The sequence below is a fragment of the Dreissena polymorpha genome, chromosome 9 (assembly GCF_020536995.1).
Source record: "Dreissena polymorpha isolate Duluth1 chromosome 9, UMN_Dpol_1.0, whole genome shotgun sequence".
Classification (NCBI taxonomy): Eukaryota; Metazoa; Mollusca; class Bivalvia; order Myida; family Dreissenidae; genus Dreissena; species Dreissena polymorpha.
Genome location: NC_068363.1, coordinates 58,849,501 through 58,877,057, shown reverse-complemented (window position 1 = coordinate 58,877,057; position 27,557 = coordinate 58,849,501). Strand labels below are relative to the sequence as shown.

Sequence of the window (27,557 nt, the reverse complement as noted above, 5' to 3'; positions counted from 1 at the left end):
AAAAACCCTGGAAGGGGTTGTAGTAATTAATGAATTATGATATGATGTTTATTATTATTATAGCCTCATCCAATATTTACATTTTTCATAATTTTGATTATATAAACATTAAGATATTGATGCAATACAGGTAAGTGTCTATGCCAACTGACTAGCTAAGATTTTCGACATATAAATTATTTTCCTAAGTAAGCTTGAACATGGGTCTTATTTGCCAATGTTTTAATTTATTTTATTGTCATGGTTTTAGTTGGCCAATTTTTTAATTTATATTATTGTCAGTTCAAAGTATAAGGATTTATAATCTTATAATCTTTTTGTTACCTGTTGATTCGAATACATACCACACATGTATTTAACAACCTGATAAAGATCATAAAACCTGTCATAGGTGTGAGTGTGCTAGACAATAGCTTCATTCGATAATGAATGACGGGGTCAGAGTAATTAAAGAAAACATTATCTGTTTAATGCATAAACGATGTGTGAACAAGTGTATGATGTCAATTAGTATAAAAATTGATACTTTAATTGCTTATGAAAATAAATTGATAAGTATCTATGAAACAATAATGGTTTCGTTCATTAGTGTCAATTCATAAATCAATTGTGAATTATTAATAAAACAGGCTGTCAAGTGACCTTTTTTCAAAAAGTAGGAAAAAATAGGAACTACTTTTGCAAGAAAAGTAGGAAAAAAGTAGGAAAAAGTAGGAACTTTTCCCTCAAAAGTAGGAATACATAATACTTATTTTTTAGACACAGGTCCAGGAAACATAGCTTGAAACAGAGCAGGAGTGCCATCACATGTTCTGTATGGATACCCACTTGAAGCTACCTTAAGGGCCCAGAAGATTTCAGCCTTTTGTACCTGTTCCTTGTGTGATGGATGTACTTGCATACAGATAGATTTATCCCCACAACCCTGAGAGCTGCTTGGCTTTTGGGCACTTCCAAACAAACGCTTTTGTGAATTATCATGCATGTATTTCATGTTTTCCTTGTGTTTTTATCCATCTGCATGACTTATAAGTTGATTAGCACCAGAATTACTACAAGATGGACTTCATTCAGACAGTACAATATCTTGCAAACTCATTGCCGGTATCTCTCTTGCACCATGATCCCAGTGTTTTTCAACTGTTGTCCAACTTCTCCATCCATGAAGGGTTAAACTTTGTTTTCCCACTAGGAATTTTAGCACTTATAGTGTATCTATGATAATTAAGTTTCAAGCAAAGCTACCCTGATAAAGAAGTATACATGTAATTAGATGCTGTTCATTTTGGTGTATCATCAAATAAGTGGTTAGAGGTCTTCCGTGTATCTATATAAAAATGGTTATTATATTGTGCATGTTATATCCTTAAGCAGAAGACCAAATTTATTTAGTGATACACCAACTTGTTGTACAAGATTAATACTAGTATATAAAGCAGTGTAAATGCTCTGCTACAGCTACATTGTGAAACCTTTAAATTGACAATAGGGTGCAGTTATAATGACTTAAGTTACATTCAAAATGACTGGTCATTGCAGAGCAGATTATGCAACTGGAGATAGGACCTTATCACCTGACATCTTTTATGACAGCATTGATTGGGCAATGAAACAGTTGCACTACATTGTTTATTCCAGTTTCAAATAATGGCTTTTACATTATTGATGACTTTGCGGGAGTGTAATAATGCCGTTTAATAATTTTAATACTTCGCTTTAAAGCGGGTATATACGATTTTTATATGTGCTGAATTGTAAAATATTGATACAAATATGTTATAATAACACACACTATGCAAGAAAAATGATACATTTAAGACGAATTTCATAAAATACAGCAAATACAAATTAGCGCCCCGAGCCGATTGTGACGAAGATAATTCGTAATTATTTTCCTACAATAACCGACGCATTCGTCTTTTTTGTAAGTGTTCATGTGTCGTATGAATCGATATCGTTGCAGAAATTTCAAATGAACCTTTAAACTAAATTTAGATTCACATCGTACATGCATGATATATATGCTGGCGAATTCGGCTGTACAGCCTTTTTCGATTTCAGAATTAACTATCTGGCTTATTTAGCATTTTTCGACACATGTTCTTCTTAACTTTTATTTTAGTTTATATTGAAATATATGTATAATAAGTTTTTTACACATTTTATATTTATTACTAAATATTTGACAAGATCGTATATACCCGCTTTAACATCTTGAAGTTACCTCACTAGCTATGGCATCATTAGACAAGAATTGTGTTTGTCCGAAACACAATGCCCACTATTGCGCAGCTTTGAAATAAAATTTCAATGTATCATTTGGCAGGTTTAGAAATTATCTCCCTTTTAAAGCTTATTACTTCCCTTGGATTGTATTTTTTAACTTTTGACCTTGAAGGATGACCTTCACCTTTCACCACTCAAAATGTGCAGCTTCATGAGATACACATGCATGCCAAATATCAAGTTGCTATCTTCAATATTGCAAAAGTTATGGCCCATGTTAAAGTTTTCGGACGGACATACACACACAGACAGACAGACAAATGGACTGACAGTACAACTGCAATATGCCACCCTACCGGGGGCATAAAAATGTATCAGGGCATTTAGGCTCTGTGCATTTATCTTTAATTACTAAACATGATGTACCTATGATATCAATAGAACATCATATCCGTTGTCATGTAATACAGAATTTATTACATTATATTTGTAAATGATGAAAACTCGGCAAAGCATCAGTTTTATCTTTTTTCCAATAACTTGTGTAATAAATTCCATATTACATAACCACTCATACAATACATGTATCTCTATATCTCTACATTCCAAACAGCAATATCATGTAAACATGCATAAGGTTTGGTCAAATTGTTGTAAATGGAAACAAAATAAAACTGGAATAAACAATGGGTTCCCTCAGCTCTTGCATCACTGGGAACTGTGTAAGGTAGTGAAGTCTGCAGTGTACACATGCTAAGGAAGTAAACAAGGCACTATTGTTACTTAAAAAAAAAACTTGTCAATAATTTTAAAAGTTACATAAGAAATAAATATTTATGCTCCTGAAGAGGTGCTAGCAGACAGTCAGCATGGGTTGTCAGGTCTCATCTAGATGAATGCACCTTAACAGGGATACAGTCATGCCATAGATTCATTCATCCTGCAAGTTTACTAAATAAACTCTTTAAAAAAAATAAATTCTCCATTGAAAATGAAAAAGTAGGAATAGTAGGAAGATTTGGTAAAAAAATAGGAAAAAGTAGGATCCTGATGAAAAAGTAGGAAATAGTAGGAAAAAGTAGGAAAAAGTATGACCGCTTGACAGCCTGATAAAATGAACACTTGTGTGCAGTAAATTATATATTATGTATTGTGTTGTATATTAATGTATTGTGTTGTAAAGACGTATGTATTCCTTATTGTTATAACTTTAAAATTATTCAAATATGTGTAATAGCAATAAATTTATAGTTTGTTTTATTTTCAAAGCCGTCTCAGACTCTTGTATCTATTCTTAAATAACGCCTCATTTCCATGACGATATACCTGAAGCAAAAGACAAGAGAATCTTTTTCAAATGGATTAATCCTCGATACAGATAATATATATTACTGTAATAAACAATATTACATAGTTGTTAAGAGTTTCAACCAACATATTTTCAACCATTTATTCAAAGAAAAAATGGGGCCGAAAAACCTGGTACTTGGGCCGAATGAGCCTGAATATATGGCCGAATAGGCCTGAAAAACCCGGGTCGAAAGAGCCGACAACCGTTTTATGACATATTGATAGTGTTAGTGCCACGCGCCCAATACCTGTGGAATTTATAGACAAACTTGAGTCTTATGACAAAGACCTACAGATAACACAGATTGGAAACTCTCGGCTTCGCGATAGCGATAATATCTAACGGCGGACGCGGGTCACGTGACATTGATTTTGGAGATGCTGTTGTACAATGTACCTGTAGACTCTTCCCTGTTCCAGCTACTGTCGGCCATTTTGTTATAAAGCAATCAATTATTCTTCGTAATTAGTCGTTAATATTTGTTGTCGTAGGATATTTTGAGCATGATCTGTTCTGTTTATATTATTTTGATATTGTTATTAACAATCTTAATGTGTTAATTAGTGTTTTTAGCGCTCGGTTGTCAGTTTGCAGAGCAATGAATGTCTGAAAGCGCAACGTTACGAACATCACGTAGTGAGCAAAGTCGGTCGCCGAAAAAAGACATATTGAATATTTTTTGTGTGAATAAAAATAAGTATTTATTTTCTGTGTTGATAATTCTTTAGGTTTGGTAGTTATTATTCTAATTAATTATTAATTTATCGGAATTTGAAAGAGAACACTGGATTCGTTCATTTTCGATAATTTTTTAAAAATTGAAAGGCCCGAAGCATTTTTTAAAAAACATCTTCATTAAGCATCGCATATTGATAACGTAAGATTTTTATGCTAGGTGAGATGTTAATCTATGTATGATTGATAAAAAGTAGACGAAAATGAGGTATTTTAAAGGATTTTGCATTTGTACAATTTGTACTATTTTATACTGTTATTCCATTCAATCATTTTTCACACCTGTCGCCAAAGTGGTTTGTTTCTTTTTGAAAAACTTTTCTATTTCTCATCCCATATCGTTGAAGTAAGATTTTTATGCTAGGCAAAGTGTTAATCTAAATATAGATTTAAACAAACTAGAAGAAAATATTTAATTTTAAGTATTTGGCCTTAAACAATATTTATACAATTTTAAGCTCTATTCTTCTGTTGTACAAGATTGCTGTCAAACGTGTTTTTGTTCTTTTTGATAAACATTTTCATTTGTCATCCCAAATAGATTAAGTCAGATTTTTATGCTTGGTGATATGTTAATCTAGGTATGAATTAACTAAACTGGAGGAAAATGTTCATTTTAAAGGATTTTGGCCTTGTACAAAGATGGTACAATTTTAAGCTCTTTTACCCTATTATACACACATGTCGTCAAACGTGCTTTGGTTCATTGTAAAAAACTTCGTCATTATTCACCTCACATTGAAGAAATAAGATTTTTATTCTGGGTAATATGTTTATCTTGGTATGAATAAAAAACACGATGAAAGTACAATGTATGGGTTTAAATTCTCATTTAATATCTTCTTTTATTAGTATAACCAGTTTTCCTGTCAATGTTACACATGCAAGTTAATATACAAACATATTTTAACAGATAGCTGTGAGATTACAATTAAAACACAAACAAAAGCTGTGAGATGACTATAATTCGCCGGCTGCGGCCACTGATCACACAATCTAAATCAATCAACAATGCAAAATGATAATTGAAGTCAGGATCCCTTCTTTTAATTAATTCTCAATAATAAAGAAAAAACACACAAAGCATCTTCTTCAGTTCGCTAATTGATCCGACGATTAACACGCGCGTGAAATCTTTGTTTTTTTCTTTTCGCGAAATCTTAACCCACGATACTGAAAGCTTAATTTAATTACCAAAAGAAAAAAAACTGGATTACAAACAAAACTTTAATAACCTATAACTCATGAATAAGATCTAAATAAAAAGAGAATTAAACAATTGATAAATCTACACAATCAATATTGAAATAAGTCTAACTGAAACCGTTTTTGGATCGAATGATCATAGCATTTATTATACTGTAATGTTGTTTTAATCAGAGACCTAAAGTCGATTGGTGTATAGCGAATAGCTAAGCACTCCGAGTTTAATTTCAATTAATACATCATGCATTCGGTAATTAAACCATTAAATCTCGAAAGACACATGATTTTCCCATTGAAACATGCCAGCGGTTTTAAATTTCCGAAAAATATTTGTTTACAGCGAGAATTTCATGGTACACTGATTCAGCCATTACCGGATCGCTTAGGTCTTTATCGGATTACATGTGTATCGTGTTATTTCTTGAAATTTGACACAGCATTTGTAAAAAATAATTAAAATATATATACATTTCCAAAAAGGAAATTCATTTTTGAGTTTAATAAGACCAAATTCATGGAAATCGCTGCACAATTGATGAAGTAATTGCTGTTCAAAGCAATGCACCCTATATTCGGGTCATTTTGAGTTGAATCTATATATAGATTTGATAGCGGAAAATATGTTTTCAGAGAAATCAATTTTTCGTTATAATTTGATTGTTTTTCATTAAAAATAATGTTTTTACTTATTAATATTATAGCCACACGCTTACCACATGGACAACTTCAATTGAGATTATATTTATTTTGAGACAATCCCCACATTCCTGAATATGGGTCATCACATGTCTGTTATTTACTAAATCCCGAGTTGCAGCTTTCATGCTTATTTTATATGGTACGCATCAATTTGGTTTCTGAGCATTCTTACTTTTGTAAAGGACACATAATACTGAAATATTACATCAATGAACATTATGTTTACCAAACAAAATCTGCAAAATTCAAGAAACCATTCATCTGCACTTTTCCTGTCGTCACAAAAACGGTGCGTACACAGGGCCCTCAATCCATTTTAGGGGAAGCAGGTCGCTACCCATAGCAGGGGGAATTTTCGCGGCGTTTCCCTTTTTGGGGGATTTTTAACTTATTCTCTAATTATTATATTTGTACATGTTTGCACTATATTCTTTGCTTATTTCATAATTTAGTATGTTTGACAATATTAAATTAATATAGAATTGAGATATAATAATCATGAGACATCTATCTATCTTATTTTTTAGGGGGATTTTTTCCCCCCAAAAGGGGAAAAAAGTATACTTTTCAGGGGGGGGGGGGGGGGGGGGGGGGGGAATGCGGCCGAATTTCGGCCGTGGATTTGACAGATTGAGGGCCCTGGTACATAACGTGACCTTGTTTTGCTTTCAAAAATAGAAACAGTTGTAAACATTGACACTCATCAACAAAAACATGAATCGACTTAACAATGATAGGCTTTTTGTATTCAATTAATAAAAACTATAAATCTTAACATAAATGAATGTATTTTGCAAAAAAAGTTTAACCTATCCGCTACTCACTAAAATCCGCTATACACCAATCGACTGTAGATATATGTGTCCACATATATCTATCCGTTTTGAAATAATAATATAAGGTTTTAACTGTTTGAAATACCAAATTATACAAGAATATTTTATCAGCAAAAGCCTTTCAAATAAACTATTCAACAGCATTCTCGCCGCGATTTTTTCAACGATCGCGGCATTATAAATTCTTATAGTAGGTAAATAAAATCGAGATTTTATAAGTACCAAGTTACAGCCGCCTTTCTATAGCGCCATAATATTTTCGCATAACTTTGCTCGATAATCGTAGCCGTTGCTATTGACGCGTCGCTATCTTATCGCAATCGTGATACACCAGATATCTCCGGACTACTCCGATTGATTCATGGAATAAATCGTCTGCTGATCCTAAGTGTTCTTATCGGTTTCTCTACCACGTGACCCCGCCGCGAAGCGCGAAGTTTCCAATCTGTGTTATCTATAGGTCTTTGCTTATGATTTTGACATTAAATATGGTTAAATCAGGAAGAACGTTGAGCTGTACGTATGTACCCATAATAGCTCAGAGCATTCAAGAAGAACTAAATCTCTGACTAGAGTACATCAGGATAATTCTATTTTACATACTTTCCCTTTGGAGTTCCGTCATTTGATGTTGGTTTATTAGCATCGTTGACAGGTTGCAAAACACGCGGCTCCATTCTGTTAAAAACAAGTACCCATGAAACTACTGACAAAGAAGAACATCAATTTTATTTATCAGTTATCACAGCTACCTTCAAACACTCGCGGAAACATATGACGATGGTGAGTACGTTAAAATGGTGCTTTTAAATAAGATCGTCAATCGTATTGAACGTTCAAAATATAAATGTTTGTCGTTGTGCATTAATATTTCGACTAAGTATCAACTTTTAACAATTTTACCTTTGTTTTGTTTTGTTTAAATCTACCAGTTACTTTATTTATTTTTAATTTCCCCGCTACATTCTAATGACAAGTAATTTCATTGGGTGTTAATTAAAACATTTGTAAACATGCTGTTCATTGGTCTAACATGTAAGAACGGTTACACCGCAGTAAACTTTAAGTAAACGGTTATAAAACACTCAAGATACAACATTTTGAAACCGTGTTGTTACACTTTAATCGATTATGAACGAATGATGAGTCAATTTTTGTTGTTTTTTCAACATGAAATCCATGGGTTTTTTTTGTGATGAACTGCAATTGCCACAACTGTTACATTATTTAAATTTCAGTGACGTACCTAGGCATACGGCAGTACGCCCGTGCGTATAATTAAGTTTCAAACTTAAAAAAAAATGAAAACCCTGAAAATTAAAAAAAATGCAATAAAAAGTGGGGGCTTAGGGGCATAATTATGTAACAAGCAAACAAGGCGTCCAGTTTAAGAAAATAACTGTGGGTTCAAAACTCAATACAGTCTTAACTCCGTGCATACGAAGTAGTCTTTTTTCACTCATGAGGGGTGGTAGTCGTGTAGACTTGACTCGTTTTACGACTGTTTTGTGGCCCTTTAGTATGTTTGGAACCAATATTCGGACGCGGATACCAGATTATGTTTACATAGCGCAAATTTTCAAAATGTCGGCGAACGATCCGTTTTATCCATTTTTTTTTAGAGATTGCGTTAGGTAAACATGTTCATTATATGATACTCAAAAGCTAGCTCTTATGACAAGATAAGTGAAAAAATGTTCACAGCTTTACATTTCCCGTAAGATAAGTCGATCTATAAATCTACGAGTTCAATTAAAGTTCAGTATGCTCACTCAAGACTTAGCGAGCATGCTGTTGTTGTTGTTGTTTTTTCAAAGAGTGTTTCTTTTACAGTTTAATTTAAAAACTAATTAAATTTTATGTTTACAAATACCTTCAAAATAAATCAGTTTCAACAGAAAATGATGACAGGCTTAGTTTTATGCGCCACTTCGCACCAGGTGTGACGACTCGTCTAAACAAATACACACGACGTGGGAGCGTGGCACTACATTTTTACAGAGTCGCAACATATATACGAATATGGGAAAGGTTTCCATGGAAAATATGCTTAATCATTTACTTTTTTAGAGGAAGATATTGAGAAATAAAATTGCCAAATGTCGCTGAATTTAAGATATCAACAGAATGATCCTTCTGCAATGAAATCCAAAAATGTCTGGGGGAAGCAAGAGTCAAACATTATAGCATCAAATGACAAAACTTAATAGCTGAAAGATAACGACACAATGATCATTCTGCAATGAAATCCAAACTTTTCTGGGGGAGGAAGCAAGAGTCAAACATTTCCTCACATTTGCATACCCATTCCCTTGCACTAAAAGGCTTCTTGATTTAAAGTTTTGACACTAAAACTTAATCGATAATGGTCAATAGTTGGCAATTTTTGTTAAAAATATTTTTTCTCATTTTTTTCCAAGATTAAATTCGAGGATAAACATTGCTGAAATGCAACACCAAATTACACTTTTTGCAAAGAAATGCCCAAAATTTTCTACGGTAGGATCCCATACTCCCGCCAGTAATAGAGTTGAACATGCACACCTATGCAGCTACGAATCCATTCTCCCTCGCAATATGGCTTCTTGATTTTTAACTTAGCATTGACATTTAAACTTCGCAAATAAATTATAGTCGAAAATATATCTGCTGTTGACAATGTTTAATAAAATATTTACTTTAATCGGTCTTTTTCAGTCAAGAAATTAATGAATTAAATTGCCAAAACGTGGCTGAAAGATAACACTAAAACGCCCAATCTGCAATGAATTTTCCAAAAGTTTATTGGGGGAGACCTCCCTACCTGCCCAGCAGGAGGGAGGACCCCCTCCGGCACCTACCCCCCATTCGCAGCTTCGCTGCTCGATCGTGCGTATAGCTGAAATAGCCTCAGGAACGCCCCTTATATTATTATGTCATCTATCTAATGTATTATCCAATATTAAATAAAAATACTGACTGGATTATATCTAAAGACCAGACCAGACACCCTTACACTAGTATTTTTGTATATATCATCTCCTACAAAAATGAACTTATCCGATTGGCTTAGAGCGATCACATGCCCATGGAGTATTTTCCATACACCCCGAGTAATTTTCATACTACCTGAGTAATCGAGTAGTCGGTCGAGATAAAATCGTTACACCGTTAGTAACTGACGGTGTATGGGATATACACCGTCAGCAATAGACCAGTCGCCAAATTATCGATCGCTCCGCCCACATAGTCACGTGGTCTAGTGATTAGAAAACTCCGACAAGCAGATCGCAATTATAGCGGATTACGCGAGGGAAATTCTATATTTGTAATGATGTATTATGCTCTTTTCTATATAATAAATTATTAAAGCCGCACACTAACCTAAACTGCTTTGTAAAACGTTAATACAATCATAAAAACTTTAGAGAGAAATGGCGTAATCAAAATAAATGAGTTAACGGCAGACTGACTATCAGAAACGTTTCTTATAAATATTATATAGGGAGGTGATGAAAAATCCGTTGCAAAAATGAGCATTTATTTCATATTGATTTTGAACTTGTATTCAACCTTCTGACAGTGAACCCGGTGGCTATTCATATATAATTATGAAAATATGTTTATTAAATGCAAATGGCATATCCATATCATGATGGGTTTTTTGTTTATTAAAAATTGTTTAGATCTTTGTTTTATTGTGTTATTTTTAAAAAGACACCGATTTTTTTATTTGGATATAAATTAAATTTTGATTGTAACCATAATTTAATACAGGCCTAATTTCGTGGTTTCATTAACAGATAGTCTAATATGTATTTTATTTCATTTATGTTTAATGCGAACCTGTTACATTTCACTATCAAAAAATGAAATGTTGGTATTACGGTGCTGTTCACGAACATTCGAACTGAATACATTTAGCATATTATGCATTTGCTTATTTATAACAAGATGGCCCTTATATGTTAATTGCAATTTTCACATTTCTCCCCGTATCAAAATATGTTGTATTAGAAATGTTGTTGTTGTATTATAAGCCGTACATTTTACACTTGAAGTCGCTTTAAGCTGGCTAAGCCGCGTTGAAATCACCTTTGTGTTGTTTTCACTTTAGTTAAAACAATATTTAAGTTAACAATTTATAATGATTTCCCTTGTTTATGATCCACAGAAAATAAATATATAATTGGAAATCATTTAAGTAATTAAATAGTTTTCTTTTCTTGTGTACAGTACCTAACAATGCCTTAATGTTCCTTCATTCTGAGATCCACGCAACATACTGTTATTTATTAATCATCGACAATTACGCTGAGATTAATAAGCACGTGTGGCAATTATTATGTTGCCCAAACTGCTTAATAATATTGTGCATCAAACGGTATAACACGTTTTATAGAACACACACCTGGTGTGGTTAAACTATTTATAGTGTTTGTTTTCTCATTACTCGTTCATATGTTCAAGAAATAAAGATAAAATAATAACCTTTTATAAAGTATTATAGCACCTACAATTTTGAATAATAATCGAACAGTAATGATCATGCATTTGATATAAAATCTGTGTATACTCTTAAAAATTACGTCCATTCCATATGTACAACACGCTTTGTTTGTCGGACAAAATGGCGGCCAGATAAGCGTTGCTGAGGGGTGTGTGAAAAATCGATATCTGATTGGCTGATCGACAAAATGTGGGCGGAGTTGGCGACTGGTCAATTTAATACCATACTCGAGCTTCGCTCTCGTATGGTATGAAAATACTGAGGGTGTATATCCCATACACCGTCAGTTACTAACGGTGTAACTAATATTACCTTCAAGACAGCTGTTGAAATATGGGCGAGTATGGTAAACTCACCATAAAGCACTGCATGGTCAACACATCTAAAGAACTGGTAGATTAGTTTTGTCAAATTGGGCAGTAAATAATTTCAAGCATTACATTTACTATTTAAATCACTATTTTCTTGCAAAAAAATTATAAACACAAACAAATCCATAAAATTTATAATTATATTGAATAACAATTTATTGTTACCTACAGACTGCTGACTAGCATTTCTGTCTTACTAGAATCGTAACATTTCACATGTCATCTTTTTAATAGAGATATTATTTCAAGAATTTGATGTAGCTGACACAGATCAGGGACTTATTAATATTCCATAAAGTAAATCATGGTCAGCTTATACTACTTCTTCTTCTTCGCCAAGTAAATTGTTAATTGTATACCATTTAAATGTACATGTTCTGTTTCCATAAAAATCAAATAATGACAACAAGAATGCCACATACAAATACAGTATGTTTCATGTCATTTATTTTTTGTATAAATAGTATGTATCATACAGGTTCAACATTTTAACACTTTTAATACAAAACCCACATTTTAGTAAGCATGTCATGTTAAACAGAGTATGGTGAACATAAGCTTAGTGCCTCTCAGAAAATGAACACAATATAATAAGGCTTGAACAAATTAGCTTCAAAACAGATGGACACCACAACAGGTCAAACAATAACTTTTTTAAATAGACCTTATTCAAAATAATTTTAAGAATGTTTAAATACAAACAAAATGTATTCATATAATGGAATGCATATATTAAAATGTAACGGACAAACATGCAATTCTATCTAAAAACATTAACAGTTTTCACATAATTTTGCTTACATATATATCCATTTTCCCTTCATATTCATACTTAATAATCAAAGATATTGGACGCTAATTTTTTATAGGCAAAAAACATCCAGATATTTTTACCAAATAGAAAATACACCAATAGAGCAAAAATAAATACAACAAATGCAATACCAATCTTAACCCTAAAATAATGTCTAGCTTCACAAATTTTTTGCTACTGATTGCAACTAATGTAAAGTATTGCTAATGCTACAGAACAGGAAATTGGTAATAAAAAAATCCTATTGTTACAAGATGACTGGTCATAACTAATCTCATCATGACGAGATGACAGCATATAAAATATACCTTCCTCTGAGGATTTCCACATTCAAGAGCATACATTTTATGAGCCTTGCACTGGGAAAATCAGGCTTATTGTATGTGCGTTTAGTGTCTTCCCAGATTAGCCTGTGCAGTCTTCACAGGCTAATCAGGAACAACACTTTCCACTCTCACGGAATTTTTGGTTAAGGATGTCTCTTTTAAACAAAGCAAGTGAAGACAAAAAGTGCCATCAAAGACTAGCCTATGCAGTCTGAAAGAGTCATCCTAGATAAGCCTGTATGGACTTCACAGACTAATTTGGGATGACACTAAACACACATGCATTTAAATCCATTTTCTCAGAGACAGGCTCATATGCATATATATTATTATTACTTCTTACAGTTATCAACAAAAAACCGTCGGAGACGTGTGATGCTCCCCAAAGTTGTTTTTTTGTCACAATATCTCACTAAATATTCAGATAAAAGGAAACGTCTAGTAGTTGGGGGGACAAGAATTGCACTATATGTACAGTTTATAGAAAATTTCAAAGGGCCATAACTCTGTGAAAAATCATCCAACCAGAACCAGCTGATAATATGCACATCTCCTCTTGGTAGTGAAGCTTCCCATAAAGTTTAGTTGAATTCCGGTCATTTATTGCTGAGAAATAGCCCGGACAAAAATTGTGCACGGACAGACGGACACACACACGGACAGACCAAGCAGCGACTATACGCTCCCCCAAAAATTAGCAAGTCATCAACTGACAAACACACCCTGAATTCACTCACATCACCACTAGCAAGTCATCAACTGACAAACACACACAATCCTGTTAAGAGCCAAATTATGGAGACATTTCTCAGGCATCATCATACACAGTTCATAACCACAAAATGATGCTTGTAGAAAACTATTTTCTACTATTTCATGCAGTTATCACTGCTATCACCAATGGGATATATGCACAATAACAGCAATAAACAATAATATCTCTGTCAGCACCAATCGCGCCCTCTACCTTCCACAAATTTGAGGAGCTTATGGTAACACCAGATACCTGTATTCATTCTGACAATGCATCGCCACCACTCAATGTCTGACCACACACGTGTATTGATAATAAATATTTCTGGACAAGACTTTGAGATGGAAAATATTTGCATCCTAACCTTATCCAGTTTACTGTCAGTATCCAAAATCATCAATCTTCAATTCGACAAATTCATTAAATTCACTAAATATAATTGTATTCCATCAAGTGGAGTCATCATCATCACTGTCACTGGTGCGGTGGTAACGTCTCTCAGGGGAGAGTATCCAGCCAATGACTAGAATGACGAGGAACACAGATACACCATACATCACTGTGTATGTGTGGTTGGCACGGCGATGTAAGGAAAACCCAATGTACCTGAAACACATAGTGTTATTTTTCATTTCAGAAATAATTTTTAAATTATTGTAGCTTATCAATCAGTAATGAACAATTTAGAGTCCTAATGAGTAAGATTATTTTTCCAACAATGAATAACAAAAACAGTAAGATGTTTATTGATTTTCAGTAATTAAAATCATATGGAAATATTATGAACTTGTTAAAGAATTAGGTATATTTTCAAATAAAATAAAAAATAAGATTAACATTCGGTCAGCTTTTTTGGCACCTTCAGATAAAAGACGCTTTCCTAAAATGTATCTAAATAACAACTAAATTCAAAGTAAGATTAAAACAGACCACAGGTTTAGGGTCAGAATACAGCCTACAGCTTAATTTCAGCTGCATTTGGGGAAACTGGGTTAAATATATGTGTGTAACCTGTTTTCCCAAATTGCCCAGGCTAATCATGGAAAAAATTCTGTCGTAACTGGACTTTTGCTAAGGTAAGACTTCCTTTCAATTACACATGTATAAAACAATAAAAGTTGAAAGTGTTATCCCTGATTAGCTTGTACAAACTGCACAGGCTTGTTATCCCTGATTAGCTTGTACAAACTGCACAGGCTTGTTATCCCTGATTAGCTTGTACAAACTGCACAGGCTATTTTCTTGCAAAAAATTATAAACACAAACAAATCCATAAAATTTATAATTATATTGAATAACAATTTATTGTTACCTACAGACTGCTGACTAGCATTTCTGTCTTACTAGAATCGTAACATTTCACATGTCATCTTTTTAATAGAGATATTATTTCAAGAATTTGATGTAGCTGACACAGATCAGGGACTTATTAATATTCCATAAAGTAAATCATGGTCAGCTTATACTACTTCTTCTTCTTCGCCAAGTAAATTGTTAATTGTATACCATTTAAATGTACATGTTCTGTTTCCATAAAAATCAAATAATGACAACAAGAATGCCACATACAAATACAGTATGTTTCATGTCATTTATTTTTTGTATAAATAGTATTATCATACAGGTTCAACATTTTAACACTTTTAATACAAAACCCACATTTTAGTAAGCATGTCATCTTAAACAGAGTATGGTGAACATAAGCTTAGTGCCTCTCAGAAAATGAACACAATATAATAAGGCTTGAACAAATTAGCTTCAAAACAGATGGACACCACAACAGGTCAAACAATAGCTTTTTTAAATAGACCTTATTCAAAATAATTTTAAGAATGTTTAAATACAAACAAAATGTATTCATATAATGGAATGCATATATTAAAATGTAACGGACAAACATGCAATTCTATCTAAAAACATTAACAGTTTTCACATAATTTTGCTTATCCATTTTCCCTTCATATTCATACTTAATAATCAAAGATATTGGACGCTAATTTTTTATAGGCAAAAAACATCCAGATATTTTTACCAAATAGAAAATACACCAATAGAGCAAAAATAAATACAACAAATGCAATACCAATCTTAACCCTAAAATAATGTCTAGCTTCACAAATTTTTTGCTACTGATTGCAACTAATGTAAAGTATTGCTAATGCTACAGAACAGGAAATTGGTAATAAAAAAATCCTATTGTTACAAGATGACTGGTCATAACTAATCTCATCATGACGAGATGACAGCATATAAAATATACCTTCCTCTGAGGATTTCCACATTCAAGAGCATACATTTTATGAGCCTTGCACTGGGAAAATCAGGCTTATTGTATGTGCGTTTAGTGTCTTCCCAGATTAGCCTGTGCAGTCTTCACAGGCTAATCAGGAACAACACTTTCCACTCTCACGGAATTTTTGGTTAAGGATGTCTCTTTTAAACAAAGCAAGTGAAGACAAAAAGTGCCATCACAGACTAGCCTATGCAGTCTGAAAGAGTCATCCTAGATAAGCCTGTATGGACTTCACAGACTAATTTGGGATGACACTAAACACACATGCATTTAAATCCATTTTCTCAGAGACAGGCTCATATGCATATATATTATTATTACTTCTTACAGTTATCAACAAAAAACCGTCGGAGACGTGTGATGCTCCCCAAAGTTGTTTTTTTGTCACAATATCTCACTAAATATTCAGATAAAAGGAAACGTCTAGTAGTTGGGGGGACAAGAATTGCACTATATGTACAGTTTATAGAAAATTTCAAAGGGCCATAACTCTGTGAAAAATCATCCGACCAGAACCAGCTGATAATATGCACATCTCCTCTTGGTAGTGAAGCTTCCCATAAAGTTTAGTTGAATTCCGGTCATTTATTGCTGAGAAATAGCCCGGACAAAAATTGTGCACGGACAGACGGACACACACACGGACAGACCAAGCAGCGACTATACGCTCCCCCAAAAATTAGCAAGTCATCAACTGACAAACACACCCTGAATTCACTCACATCACCACTAGCAAGTCATCAACTGACAAACACACACAATCCTGTTAAGAGCCAAATTATGGAGACATTTCTCAGGCATCATCATACACAGTTCATAACCACAAAATGATGCTTGTAGAAAACTATTTTCTACTATTTCATGCAGTTATCACTGCTATCACCAATGGGATATATGCACAATAACAGCAATAAACAATAATATCTCTGTCAGCACCAATCGCGCCCTCTACCTTCCACAAATTTGAGCAGCTTATGGTAACACCAGATACCTGTATTCATTCTGACAATGCATCGCCACCACTCAATGTCTGACCACACACGTGTATTGATAATAAATATTTCTGGACAAGACTTTGAGATGGAAAATATTTGCATCCTAACCTTATCCAGTTTACTGTCAGTATCCAAAATCATCAATCTTCAATTCGACAAATTCATTAAATTCACTAAATATAATTGTATTCCATCAAGTGGAGTCATCATCATCACTGTCACTGGTGCGGTGGTAACGTCTCTCAGGGGAGAGTATCCAGCCAATGACTAGAATGACGAGGAACACAGATACACCATACATCACTGTGTATGTGTGGTTGGCACGGCGATGTAAGGAAAACCCAATGTACCTGAAACACATAGTGTTATTTTTCATTTCAGAAATAATTTTTAAATTATTGTAGCTTATCAATCAGTAATGAACAATTTAGAGTCCTAATGAGTAAGATTATTTTTCCAACAATGAATAACAAAAACAGTAAGATGTTTATTGATTTTCAGTAATTAAAATCATATGGAAATATTATGAACTTGTTAAAGAATTAGGTATATTTTCAAATAAAATAAAAAATAAGATTAACATTCGGTCAGCTTTTTTGGCACCTTCAGATAAAAGACGCTTTCCTAAAATGTATCTAAATAACAACTAAATTCAAAGTAAGATTAAAACAGACCACAGGTTTAGGGTCAGAATACAGCCTACAGCTTAATTTCAGCTGCATTTGGGGAAACTGGGTTAAATATATGTGTGTAACCTGTTTTCCCAAATTGCCCAGGCTAATCATGGAAAAAATTCTGTCGTAACTGGACTTTTGCTAAGGTAAGACTTCCTTTCAATTACACATGTATAAAACAATAAAAGTTGAAAGTGTTATCCCTGATTAGCTTGTACAAACTGCACAGGCTTGTTATCCCTGATTAGCTTGTACAAACTGCACAGGCTTGTTATCCCTGATTAGCTTGTACAAACTGCACAGGCTATTTTCTTGCAAAAAATTATAAACACAAACAAATCCATAAAATTTATAATTATATTGAATAACAATTTATTGTTACCTACAGACTGCTGACTAGCATTTCTGTCTTACTAGAATCGTAACATTTCACATGTCATCTTTTTAATAGAGATATTATTTCAAGAATTTGATGTAGCTGACACAGATCAGGGACTTATTAATATTCCATAAAGTAAATCATGGTCAGCTTATACTACTTCTTCTTCTTCGCCAAGTAAATTGTTAATTGTATACCATTTAAATGTACATGTTCTGTTTCCATAAAAATCAAATAATGACAACAAGAATGCCACATACAAATACAGTATGTTTCATGTCATTTATTTTTTGTATAAATAGTATTATCATACAGGTTCAACATTTTAACACTTTTAATACAAAACCCACATTTTAGTAAGCATGTCATCTTAAACAGAGTATGGTGAACATAAGCTTAGTGCCTCTCAGAAAATGAACACAATATAATAAGGCTTGAACAAATTAGCTTCAAAACAGATGGACACCACAACAGGTCAAACAATAGCTTTTTTAAATAGACCTTATTCAAAATAATTTTAAGAATGTTTAAATACAAACAAAATGTATTCATATAATGGAATGCATATATTAAAATGTAACGGACAAACATGCAATTCTATCTAAAAACATTAACAGTTTTCACATAATTTTGCTTATCCATTTTCCCTTCATATTCATACTTAATAATCAAAGATATTGGACGCTAATTTTTTATAGGCAAAAAACATCCAGATATTTTTACCAAATAGAAAATACACCAATAGAGCAAAAATAAATACAACAAATGCAATACCAATCTTAACCCTAAAATAATGTCTAGCTTCACAAATTTTTTGCTACTGATTGCAACTAATGTAAAGTATTGCTAATGCTACAGAACAGGAAATTGGTAATAAAAAAATCCTATTGTTACAAGATGACTGGTCATAACTAATCTCATCATGACGAGATGACAGCATATAAAATATACCTTCCTCTGAGGATTTCCACATTCAAGAGCATACATTTTATGAGCCTTGCACTGGGAAAATCAGGCTTATTGTATGTGCGTTTAGTGTCTTCCCAGATTAGCCTGTGCAGTCTTCACAGGCTAATCAGGAACAACACTTTCCACTCTCACGGAATTTTTGGTTAAGGATGTCTCTTTTAAACAAAGCAAGTGAAGACAAAAAGTGCCATCACAGACTAGCCTATGCAGTCTGAAAGAGTCATCCTAGATAAGCCTGTATGGACTTCACAGACTAATTTGGGATGACACTAAACACACATGCATTTAAATCCATTTTCTCAGAGACAGGCTCATATGCATATATATTATTATTACTTCTTACAGTTATCAACAAAAAACCGTCGGAGACGTGTGATGCTCCCCAAAGTTTTTTTTTTGTCACAATATCTCACTAAATATTCAGATGAAAAGGAAACGTCTAGTAGTTGGGGGGACAAGAATTGCACTATATGTACAGTTTATAGAAAATTTCAAAGGGCCATAACTCTGTGAAAAATCATCCGACCAGAACCAGCTGATAATATGCACATCTCCTCTTGGTAGTGAAGCTTCCCATAAAGTTTAGTTGAATTCCGGTCATTTATTGCTGAGAAATAGCCCGGACAAAAATTGTGCACGGACAGACGGACACACACACGGACAGACCAAGCAGCGACTATACGCTCCCCCAAAAATTAGCAAAGTCATCAACTGACAAACACACCCTGAATTCACTCACATCACCACTAGCAAGTCATCAACTGACAAACACACACAATCCTGTTAAGAGCCAAATTATGGAGACATTTCTCAGGCATCATCATACACAGTTCATAACCACAAAATGATGCTTGTAGAAAACTATTTTCTACTATTTCATGCAGTTATCACTGCTATCACCAATGGGATATATGCACAATAACAGCAATAAACAATAATATCTCTATGTCAGCACCAATCGCGCCCTCTACCTTCCACAAATTTGAGCAGCTTATGGTAACACCAGATACCTGTATTCATTCTGACAATGCATCGCCACCACTCAATGTCTGACCACACACGTGTATTGATAATAAATATTTCTGGACAAGACTTTGAGATGGAAAATATTTGCATCCTAACCTTATCCAGTTTACTGTCAGTATCCAAAATCATCAATCTTCAATTCGACAAATTCATTAAATTCACTAAATATAATTGTATTCCATCAAGTGGAGTCATCATCATCACTGTCACTGGTGCGGTGGTAACGTCTCTCAGGGGAGAGTATCCAGCCAATGACTAGAATGACGAGGAACACAGATACACCATACATCACTGTGTATGTGTGGTTGGCACGGCGATGTAAGGAAAACCCAATGTACCTGAAACACATAGTGTTATTTTTCATTTCAGAAATAATTTTTAAATTATTGTAGCTTATCAATCAGTAATGAACAATTTAGAGTCCTAATGAGTAAGATTATTTTTCCAACAATGAATAACAAAAACAGTAAGATGTTTATTGATTTTCAGTAATTAAAATCATATGGAAATATTATGAACTTGTTAAAGAATTAGGTATATTTTCAAATAAAATAAAAAATAAGATTAACATTCGGTCAGCTTTTTTGGCACCTTCAGATAAAAGACGCTTTCCTAAAATGTATCTAAATAACAACTAAATTCAAAGTAAGATTAAAACAGACCACAGGTTTAGGGTCAGAATACAGCCTACAGCTTAATTTCAGCTGCATTTGGGGAAACTGGGTTAAATATATGTGTGTAACCTGTTTTCCCAAATTGCCCAGGCTAATCATGGAAAAAATTCTGTCGTAACTGGACTTTTGCTAAGGTAAGACTTCCTTTCAATTACACATGTATAAAACAATAAAAGTTGAAAGTGTTATCCCTGATTAGCTTGTACAAACTGCACAGGCTTGTTATCCCTGATTAGCTTGTACAAACTGCACAGGCTTGTTATCCCTGATTAGCTTGTACAAACTGCACAGGCTATTTTCTTGCAAAAAATTATAAACACAAACAAATCCATAAAATTTATAATTATATTGAATAACAATTTATTGTTACCTACAGACTGCTGACTAGCATTTCTGTCTTACTAGAATCGTAACATTTCACATGTCATCTTTTTAATAGAGATATTATTTCAAGAATTTGATGTAGCTGACACAGATCAGGGACTTATTAATATTCCATAAAGTAAATCATGGTCAGCTTATACTACTTCTTCTTCTTCGCCAAGTAAATTGTTAATTGTATACCATTTAAATGTACATGTTCTGTTTCCATAAAAATCAAATAATGACAACAAGAATGCCACATACAAATACAGTATGTTTCATGTCATTTATTTTTTGTATAAATAGTATGTATCATACAGGTTCAACATTTTAACACTTTTAATACAAAACCCACATTTTAGTAAGCATGTCATGCTTAAACAGAGTATGGTGAACATAAGCTTAGTGCCTCTCAGAAAATGAACACAATATAATAAGGCTTGAACAAATTAGCTTCAAAACAGATGGACACCACAACAGGTCAAACAATAGCTTTTTTAAATAGACCTTATTCAAAATAATTTTAAGAATGTTTAAATACAAACAAAATGTATTCATATAATGGAATGCATATATTAAAATGTAACGGACAAACATGCAATTCTATCTAAAAACATTAACAGTTTTCACATAATTTTGCTTACATATATATCCATTTTCCCTTCATATTCATACTTAATAATCAAAGATATTGGACGCTAATTTTTATAGGCAAAAAACATCCAGATATTTTTACCAAATAGAAAATACACCAATAGAGCAAAAATAAATACAACAAATGCAATACCAATCTTAACCCTAAAATAATGTCTAGCTTCACAAATTTTTTGCTACTGATTGCAACTAATGTAAAGTATTGCTAATGCTACAGAACAGGAAATTGGTAATAAAAAAATCCTATTGTTACAAGATGACTGGTCATAACTAATCTCATCATGACGAGATGACAGCATATAAAATATACCTTCCTCTGAGGATTTCCACATTCAAGAGCATACATTTTATGAGCCTTGCACTGGGAAAATCAGGCTTATTGTATGTGCGTTTAGTGTCTTCCCAGATTAGCCTGTGCAGTCTTCACAGGCTAATCAGGAACAACACTTTCCACTCTCACGGAATTTTTGGTTAAGGATGTCTCTTTTAAACAAAGCAAGTGAAGACAAAAAGTGCCATCACAGACTAGCCTATGCAGTCTGAAAGAGTCATCCTAGATAAGCCTGTATGGACTTCACAGACTAATTTGGGATGACACTAAACACACATGCATTTAAATCCATTTTCTCAGAGACAGGCTCATATGCATATATATTATTATTACTTCTTACAGTTATCAACAAAAAACCGTCGGAGACGTGTGATGCTCCCCAAAGTTGTTTTTTTGTCACAATATCTCACTAAATATTCAGATAAAAGGAAACGTCTAGTAGTTGGGGGGACAAGAATTGCACTATATGTACAGTTTATAGAAAATTTCAAAGGGCCATAACTCTGTGAAAAATCATCCGACCAGAACCAGCTGATAATATGCACATCTCCTCTTGGTAGTGAAGCTTCCCATAAAGTTTAGTTGAATTCCGGTCATTTATTGCTGAGAAATAGCCCGGACAAAAATTGTGCACGGACAGACGGACACACACACGGACAGACCAAGCAGCGACTATACGCTCCCCCAAAAATTAGCAAGTCATCAACTGACAAACACACCCTGAATTCACTCACATCACCACTAGCAAGTCATCAACTGACAAACACACACAATCCTGTTAAGAGCCAAATTATGGAGACATTTCTCAGGCATCATCATACACAGTTCATAACCACAAAATGATGCTTGTAGAAAACTATTTTCTACTATTTCATGCAGTTATCACTGCTATCACCAATGGGATATATGCACAATAACAGCAATAAACAATAATATCTCTGTCAGCACCAATCGCGCCCTCTACCTTCCACAAATTTGAGCAGCTTATGGTAACACCAGATACCTGTATTCATTCTGACAATGCATCGCCACCACTCAATGTCTGACCACACACGTGTATTGATAATAAATATTTCTGGACAAGACTTTGAGATGGAAAATATTTGCATCCTAACCTTATCCAGTTTACTGTCAGTATCCAAAATCATCAATCTTCAATTCGACAAATTCATTAAATTCACTAAATATAATTGTATTCCATCAAGTGGAGTCATCATCATCACTGTCACTGGTGCGGTGGTAACGTCTCTCAGGGGAGAGTATCCAGCCAATGACTAGAATGACGAGGAACACAGATACACCATACATCACTGTGTATGTGTGGTTGGCACGGCGATGTAAGGAAAACCCAATGTACCTGAAACACATAGTGTTATTTTTCATTTCAGAAATAATTTTTAAATTATTGTAGCTTATCAATCAGTAATGAACAATTTAGAGTCCTAATGAGTAAGATTATTTTTCCAACAATGAATAACAAAAACAGTAAGATGTTTATTGATTTTCAGTAATTAAAATCATATGGAAATATTATGAACTTGTTAAAGAATTAGGTATATTTTCAAATAAAATAAAAAATAAGATTAACATTCGGTCAGCTTTTTTGGCACCTTCAGATAAAAGACGCTTTCCTAAAATGTATCTAAATAACAACTAAATTCAAAGTAAGATTAAAACAGACCACAGGTTTAGGGTCAGAATACAGCCTACAGCTTAATTTCAGCTGCATTTGGGGAAACTGGGTTAAATATATGTGTGTAACCTGTTTTCCCAAATTGCCCAGGCTAATCATGGAAAAAATTCTGTCGTAACTGGACTTTTGCTAAGGTAAGACTTCCTTTCAATTACACATGTATAAAACAATAAAAGTTGAAAGTGTTATCCCTGATTAGCTTGTACAAACTGCACAGGCTTGTTATCCCTGATTAGCTTGTACAAACTGCACAGGCTTGTTATCCCTGATTAGCTTGTACAAACTGCACAGGCTATTTTCTTGCAAAAAATTATAAACACAAACAAATCCATAAAATTTATAATTATATTGAATAACAATTTATTGTTACCTACAGACTGCTGACTAGCATTTCTGTCTTACTAGAATCGTAACATTTCACATGTCATCTTTTTAATAGAGATATTATTTCAAGAATTTGATGTAGCTGACACAGATCAGGGACTTATTAATATTCCATAAAGTAAATCATGGTCAGCTTATACTACTTCTTCTTCTTCGCCAAGTAAATTGTTAATTGTATACCATTTAAATGTACATGTTCTGTTTCCATAAAAATCAAATAATGACAACAAGAATGCCACATACAAATACAGTATGTTTCATGTCATTTATTTTTTGTATAAATAGTATTATCATACAGGTTCAACATTTTAACACTTTTAATACAAAACCCACATTTTAGTAAGCATGTCATCTTAAACAGAGTATGGTGAACATAAGCTTAGTGCCTCTCAGAAAATGAACACAATATAATAAGGCTTGAACAAATTAGCTTCAAAACAGATGGACACCACAACAGGTCAAACAATAGCTTTTTTAAATAGACCTTATTCAAAATAATTTTAAGAATGTTTAAATACAAACAAAATGTATTCATATAATGGAATGCATATATTAAAATGTAACGGACAAACATGCAATTCTATCTAAAAACATTAACAGTTTTCACATAATTTTGCTTATCCATTTTCCCTTCATATTCATACTTAATAATCAAAGATATTGGACGCTAATTTTTTATAGGCAAAAAACATCCAGATATTTTTACCAAATAGAAAATACACCAATAGAGCAAAAATAAATACAACAAATGCAATACCAATCTTAACCCTAAAATAATGTCTAGCTTCACAAATTTTTTGCTACTGATTGCAACTAATGTAAAGTATTGCTAATGCTACAGAACAGGAAATTGGTAATAAAAAAATCCTATTGTTACAAGATGACTGGTCATAACTAATCTCATCATGACGAGATGACAGCATATAAAATATACCTTCCTCTGAGGATTTCCACATTCAAGAGCATACATTTTATGAGCCTTGCACTGGGAAAATCAGGCTTATTGTATGTGCGTTTAGTGTCTTCCCAGATTAGCCTGTGCAGTCTTCACAGGCTAATCAGGAACAACACTTTCCACTCTCACGGAATTTTTGGTTAAGGATGTCTCTTTTAAACAAAGCAAGTGAAGACAAAAAGTGCCATCACAGACTAGCCTATGCAGTCTGAAAGAGTCATCCTAGATAAGCCTGTATGGACTTCACAGACTAATTTGGGATGACACTAAACACACATGCATTTAAATCCATTTTCTCAGAGACAGGCTCATATGCATATATATTATTATTACTTCTTACAGTTATCAACAAAAAACCGTCGGAGACGTGTGATGCTCCCCAAAGTTGTTTTTTTGTCACAATATCTCACTAAATATTCAGATAAAAGGAAACGTCTAGTAGTTGGGGGGACAAGAATTGCACTATATGTACAGTTTATAGAAAATTTCAAAGGGCCATAACTCTGTGAAAAATCATCCGACCAGAACCAGCTGATAATATGCACATCTCCTCTTGGTAGTGAAGCTTCCCATAAAGTTTAGTTGAATTCCGGTCATTTATTGCTGAGAAATAGCCCGGACAAAAATTGTGCACGGACAGACGGACACACACACGGACAGACCAAGCAGCGACTATACGCTCCCCCAAAAATTAGCAAGTCATCAACTGACAAACACACCCTGAATTCACTCACATCACCACTAGCAAGTCATCAACTGACAAACACACACAATCCTGTTAAGAGCCAAATTATGGAGACATTTCTCAGGCATCATCATACACAGTTCATAACCACAAAATGATGCTTGTAGAAAACTATTTTCTACTATTTCATGCAGTTATCACTGCTATCACCAATGGGATATATGCACAATAACAGCAATAAACAATAATATCTCTGTCAGCACCAATCGCGCCCTCTACCTTCCACAAATTTGAGCAGCTTATGGTAACACCAGATACCTGTATTCATTCTGACAATGCATCGCCACCACTCAATGTCTGACCACACACGTGTATTGATAATAAATATTTCTGGACAAGACTTTGAGATGGAAAATATTTGCATCCTAACCTTATCCAGTTTACTGTCAGTATCCAAAATCATCAATCTTCAATTCGACAAATTCATTAAATTCACTAAATATAATTGTATTCCATCAAGTGGAGTCATCATCATCACTGTCACTGGTGCGGTGGTAACGTCTCTCAGGGGAGAGTATCCAGCCAATGACTAGAATGACGAGGAACACAGATACACCATACATCACTGTGTATGTGTGGTTGGCACGGCGATGTAAGGAAAACCCAATGTACCTGAAACACATAGTGTTATTTTTCATTTCAGAAATAATTTTTAAATTATTGTAGCTTATCAATCAGTAATGAACAATTTAGAGTCCTAATGAGTAAGATTATTTTTCCAACAATGAATAACAAAAACAGTAAGATGTTTATTGATTTTCAGTAATTAAAATCATATGGAAATATTATGAACTTGTTAAAGAATTAGGTATATTTTCAAATAAAATAAAAAATAAGATTAACATTCGGTCAGCTTTTTTGGCACCTTCAGATAAAAGACGCTTTCCTAAAATGTATCTAAATAACAACTAAATTCAAAGTAAGATTAAAACAGACCACAGGTTTAGGGTCAGAATACAGCCTACAGCTTAATTTCAGCTGCATTTGGGGAAACTGGGTTAAATATATGTGTGTAACCTGTTTTCCCAAATTGCCCAGGCTAATCATGGAAAAAATTCTGTCGTAACTGGACTTTTGCTAAGGTAAGACTTCCTTTCAATTACACATGTATAAAACAATAAAAGTTGAAAGTGTTATCCCTGATTAGCTTGTACAAACTGCACAGGCTTGTTATCCCTGATTAGCTTGTACAAACTGCACAGGCTTGTTATCCCTGATTAGCTTGTACAAACTGCACAGGCTATTTTCTTGCAAAAAATTATAAACACAAACAAATCCATAAAATTTATAATTATATTGAATAACAATTTATTGTTACCTACAGACTGCTGACTAGCATTTCTGTCTTACTAGAATCGTAACATTTCACATGTCATCTTTTTAATAGAGATATTATTTCAAGAATTTGATGTAGCTGACACAGATCAGGGACTTATTAATATTCCATAAAGTAAATCATGGTCAGCTTATACTACTTCTTCTTCTTCGCCAAGTAAATTGTTAATTGTATACCATTTAAATGTACATGTTCTGTTTCCATAAAAATCAAATAATGACAACAAGAATGCCACATACAAATACAGTATGTTTCATGTCATTTATTTTTTGTATAAAT

At 33.5% G+C, this 27,557-nt stretch overlaps 2 protein-coding genes and 1 long non-coding RNA gene across 7 annotated transcripts in view; 1 reads left to right on the top strand and 2 right to left on the bottom strand.

Moving 5' to 3' along the window:
* The window catches only part of LOC127844423 (aurora kinase A-like), a 49,845-nt gene extending 41,749 nt beyond the window's left edge, over positions 1–8,096 (bottom strand). Inside the window, exons 1-2 of the mRNA XM_052374634.1 lie at positions 7,957–8,096; positions 7,657–7,731 (exon numbers count right to left, since the gene is read on the bottom strand). Of these exons, the coding sequence (XP_052230594.1) occupies positions 7,657–7,730 (74 nt within the window). The 5' untranslated portion in view covers position 7,731; positions 7,957–8,096. The remainder of the gene's footprint in view (positions 1–7,656; positions 7,732–7,956) is intronic.
* A 5,257-nt stretch (positions 8,097–13,353) lies between these two features.
* On the top strand, positions 13,354–16,928 carry LOC127844440 (uncharacterized). The gene is made up of 2 exons (XR_008032737.1): positions 13,354–13,440; positions 16,474–16,928. It is a non-coding gene; the product is annotated as an uncharacterized LOC127844440 (long non-coding RNA).
* Positions 14,039–27,557, bottom strand: part of LOC127844419 (uncharacterized) — a 72,607-nt gene continuing 59,088 nt past the window's right edge. Inside the window, exon 12 of one of the 5 annotated variants that reach the window (XM_052374628.1) lies at positions 14,039–14,413. In XM_052374628.1, the coding sequence (XP_052230588.1) occupies positions 14,257–14,413 (157 nt within the window). In that variant the 3' untranslated portion in view covers positions 14,039–14,256. Of the gene's footprint in view, positions 14,414–17,030; positions 17,446–19,824; positions 20,482–23,107; positions 23,523–26,139; positions 26,555–27,557 lie in introns of those variants that run through there. The other 4 variants (XM_052374627.1, XM_052374626.1, XM_052374625.1 and 1 more) reach the window with 4 other exon arrangements.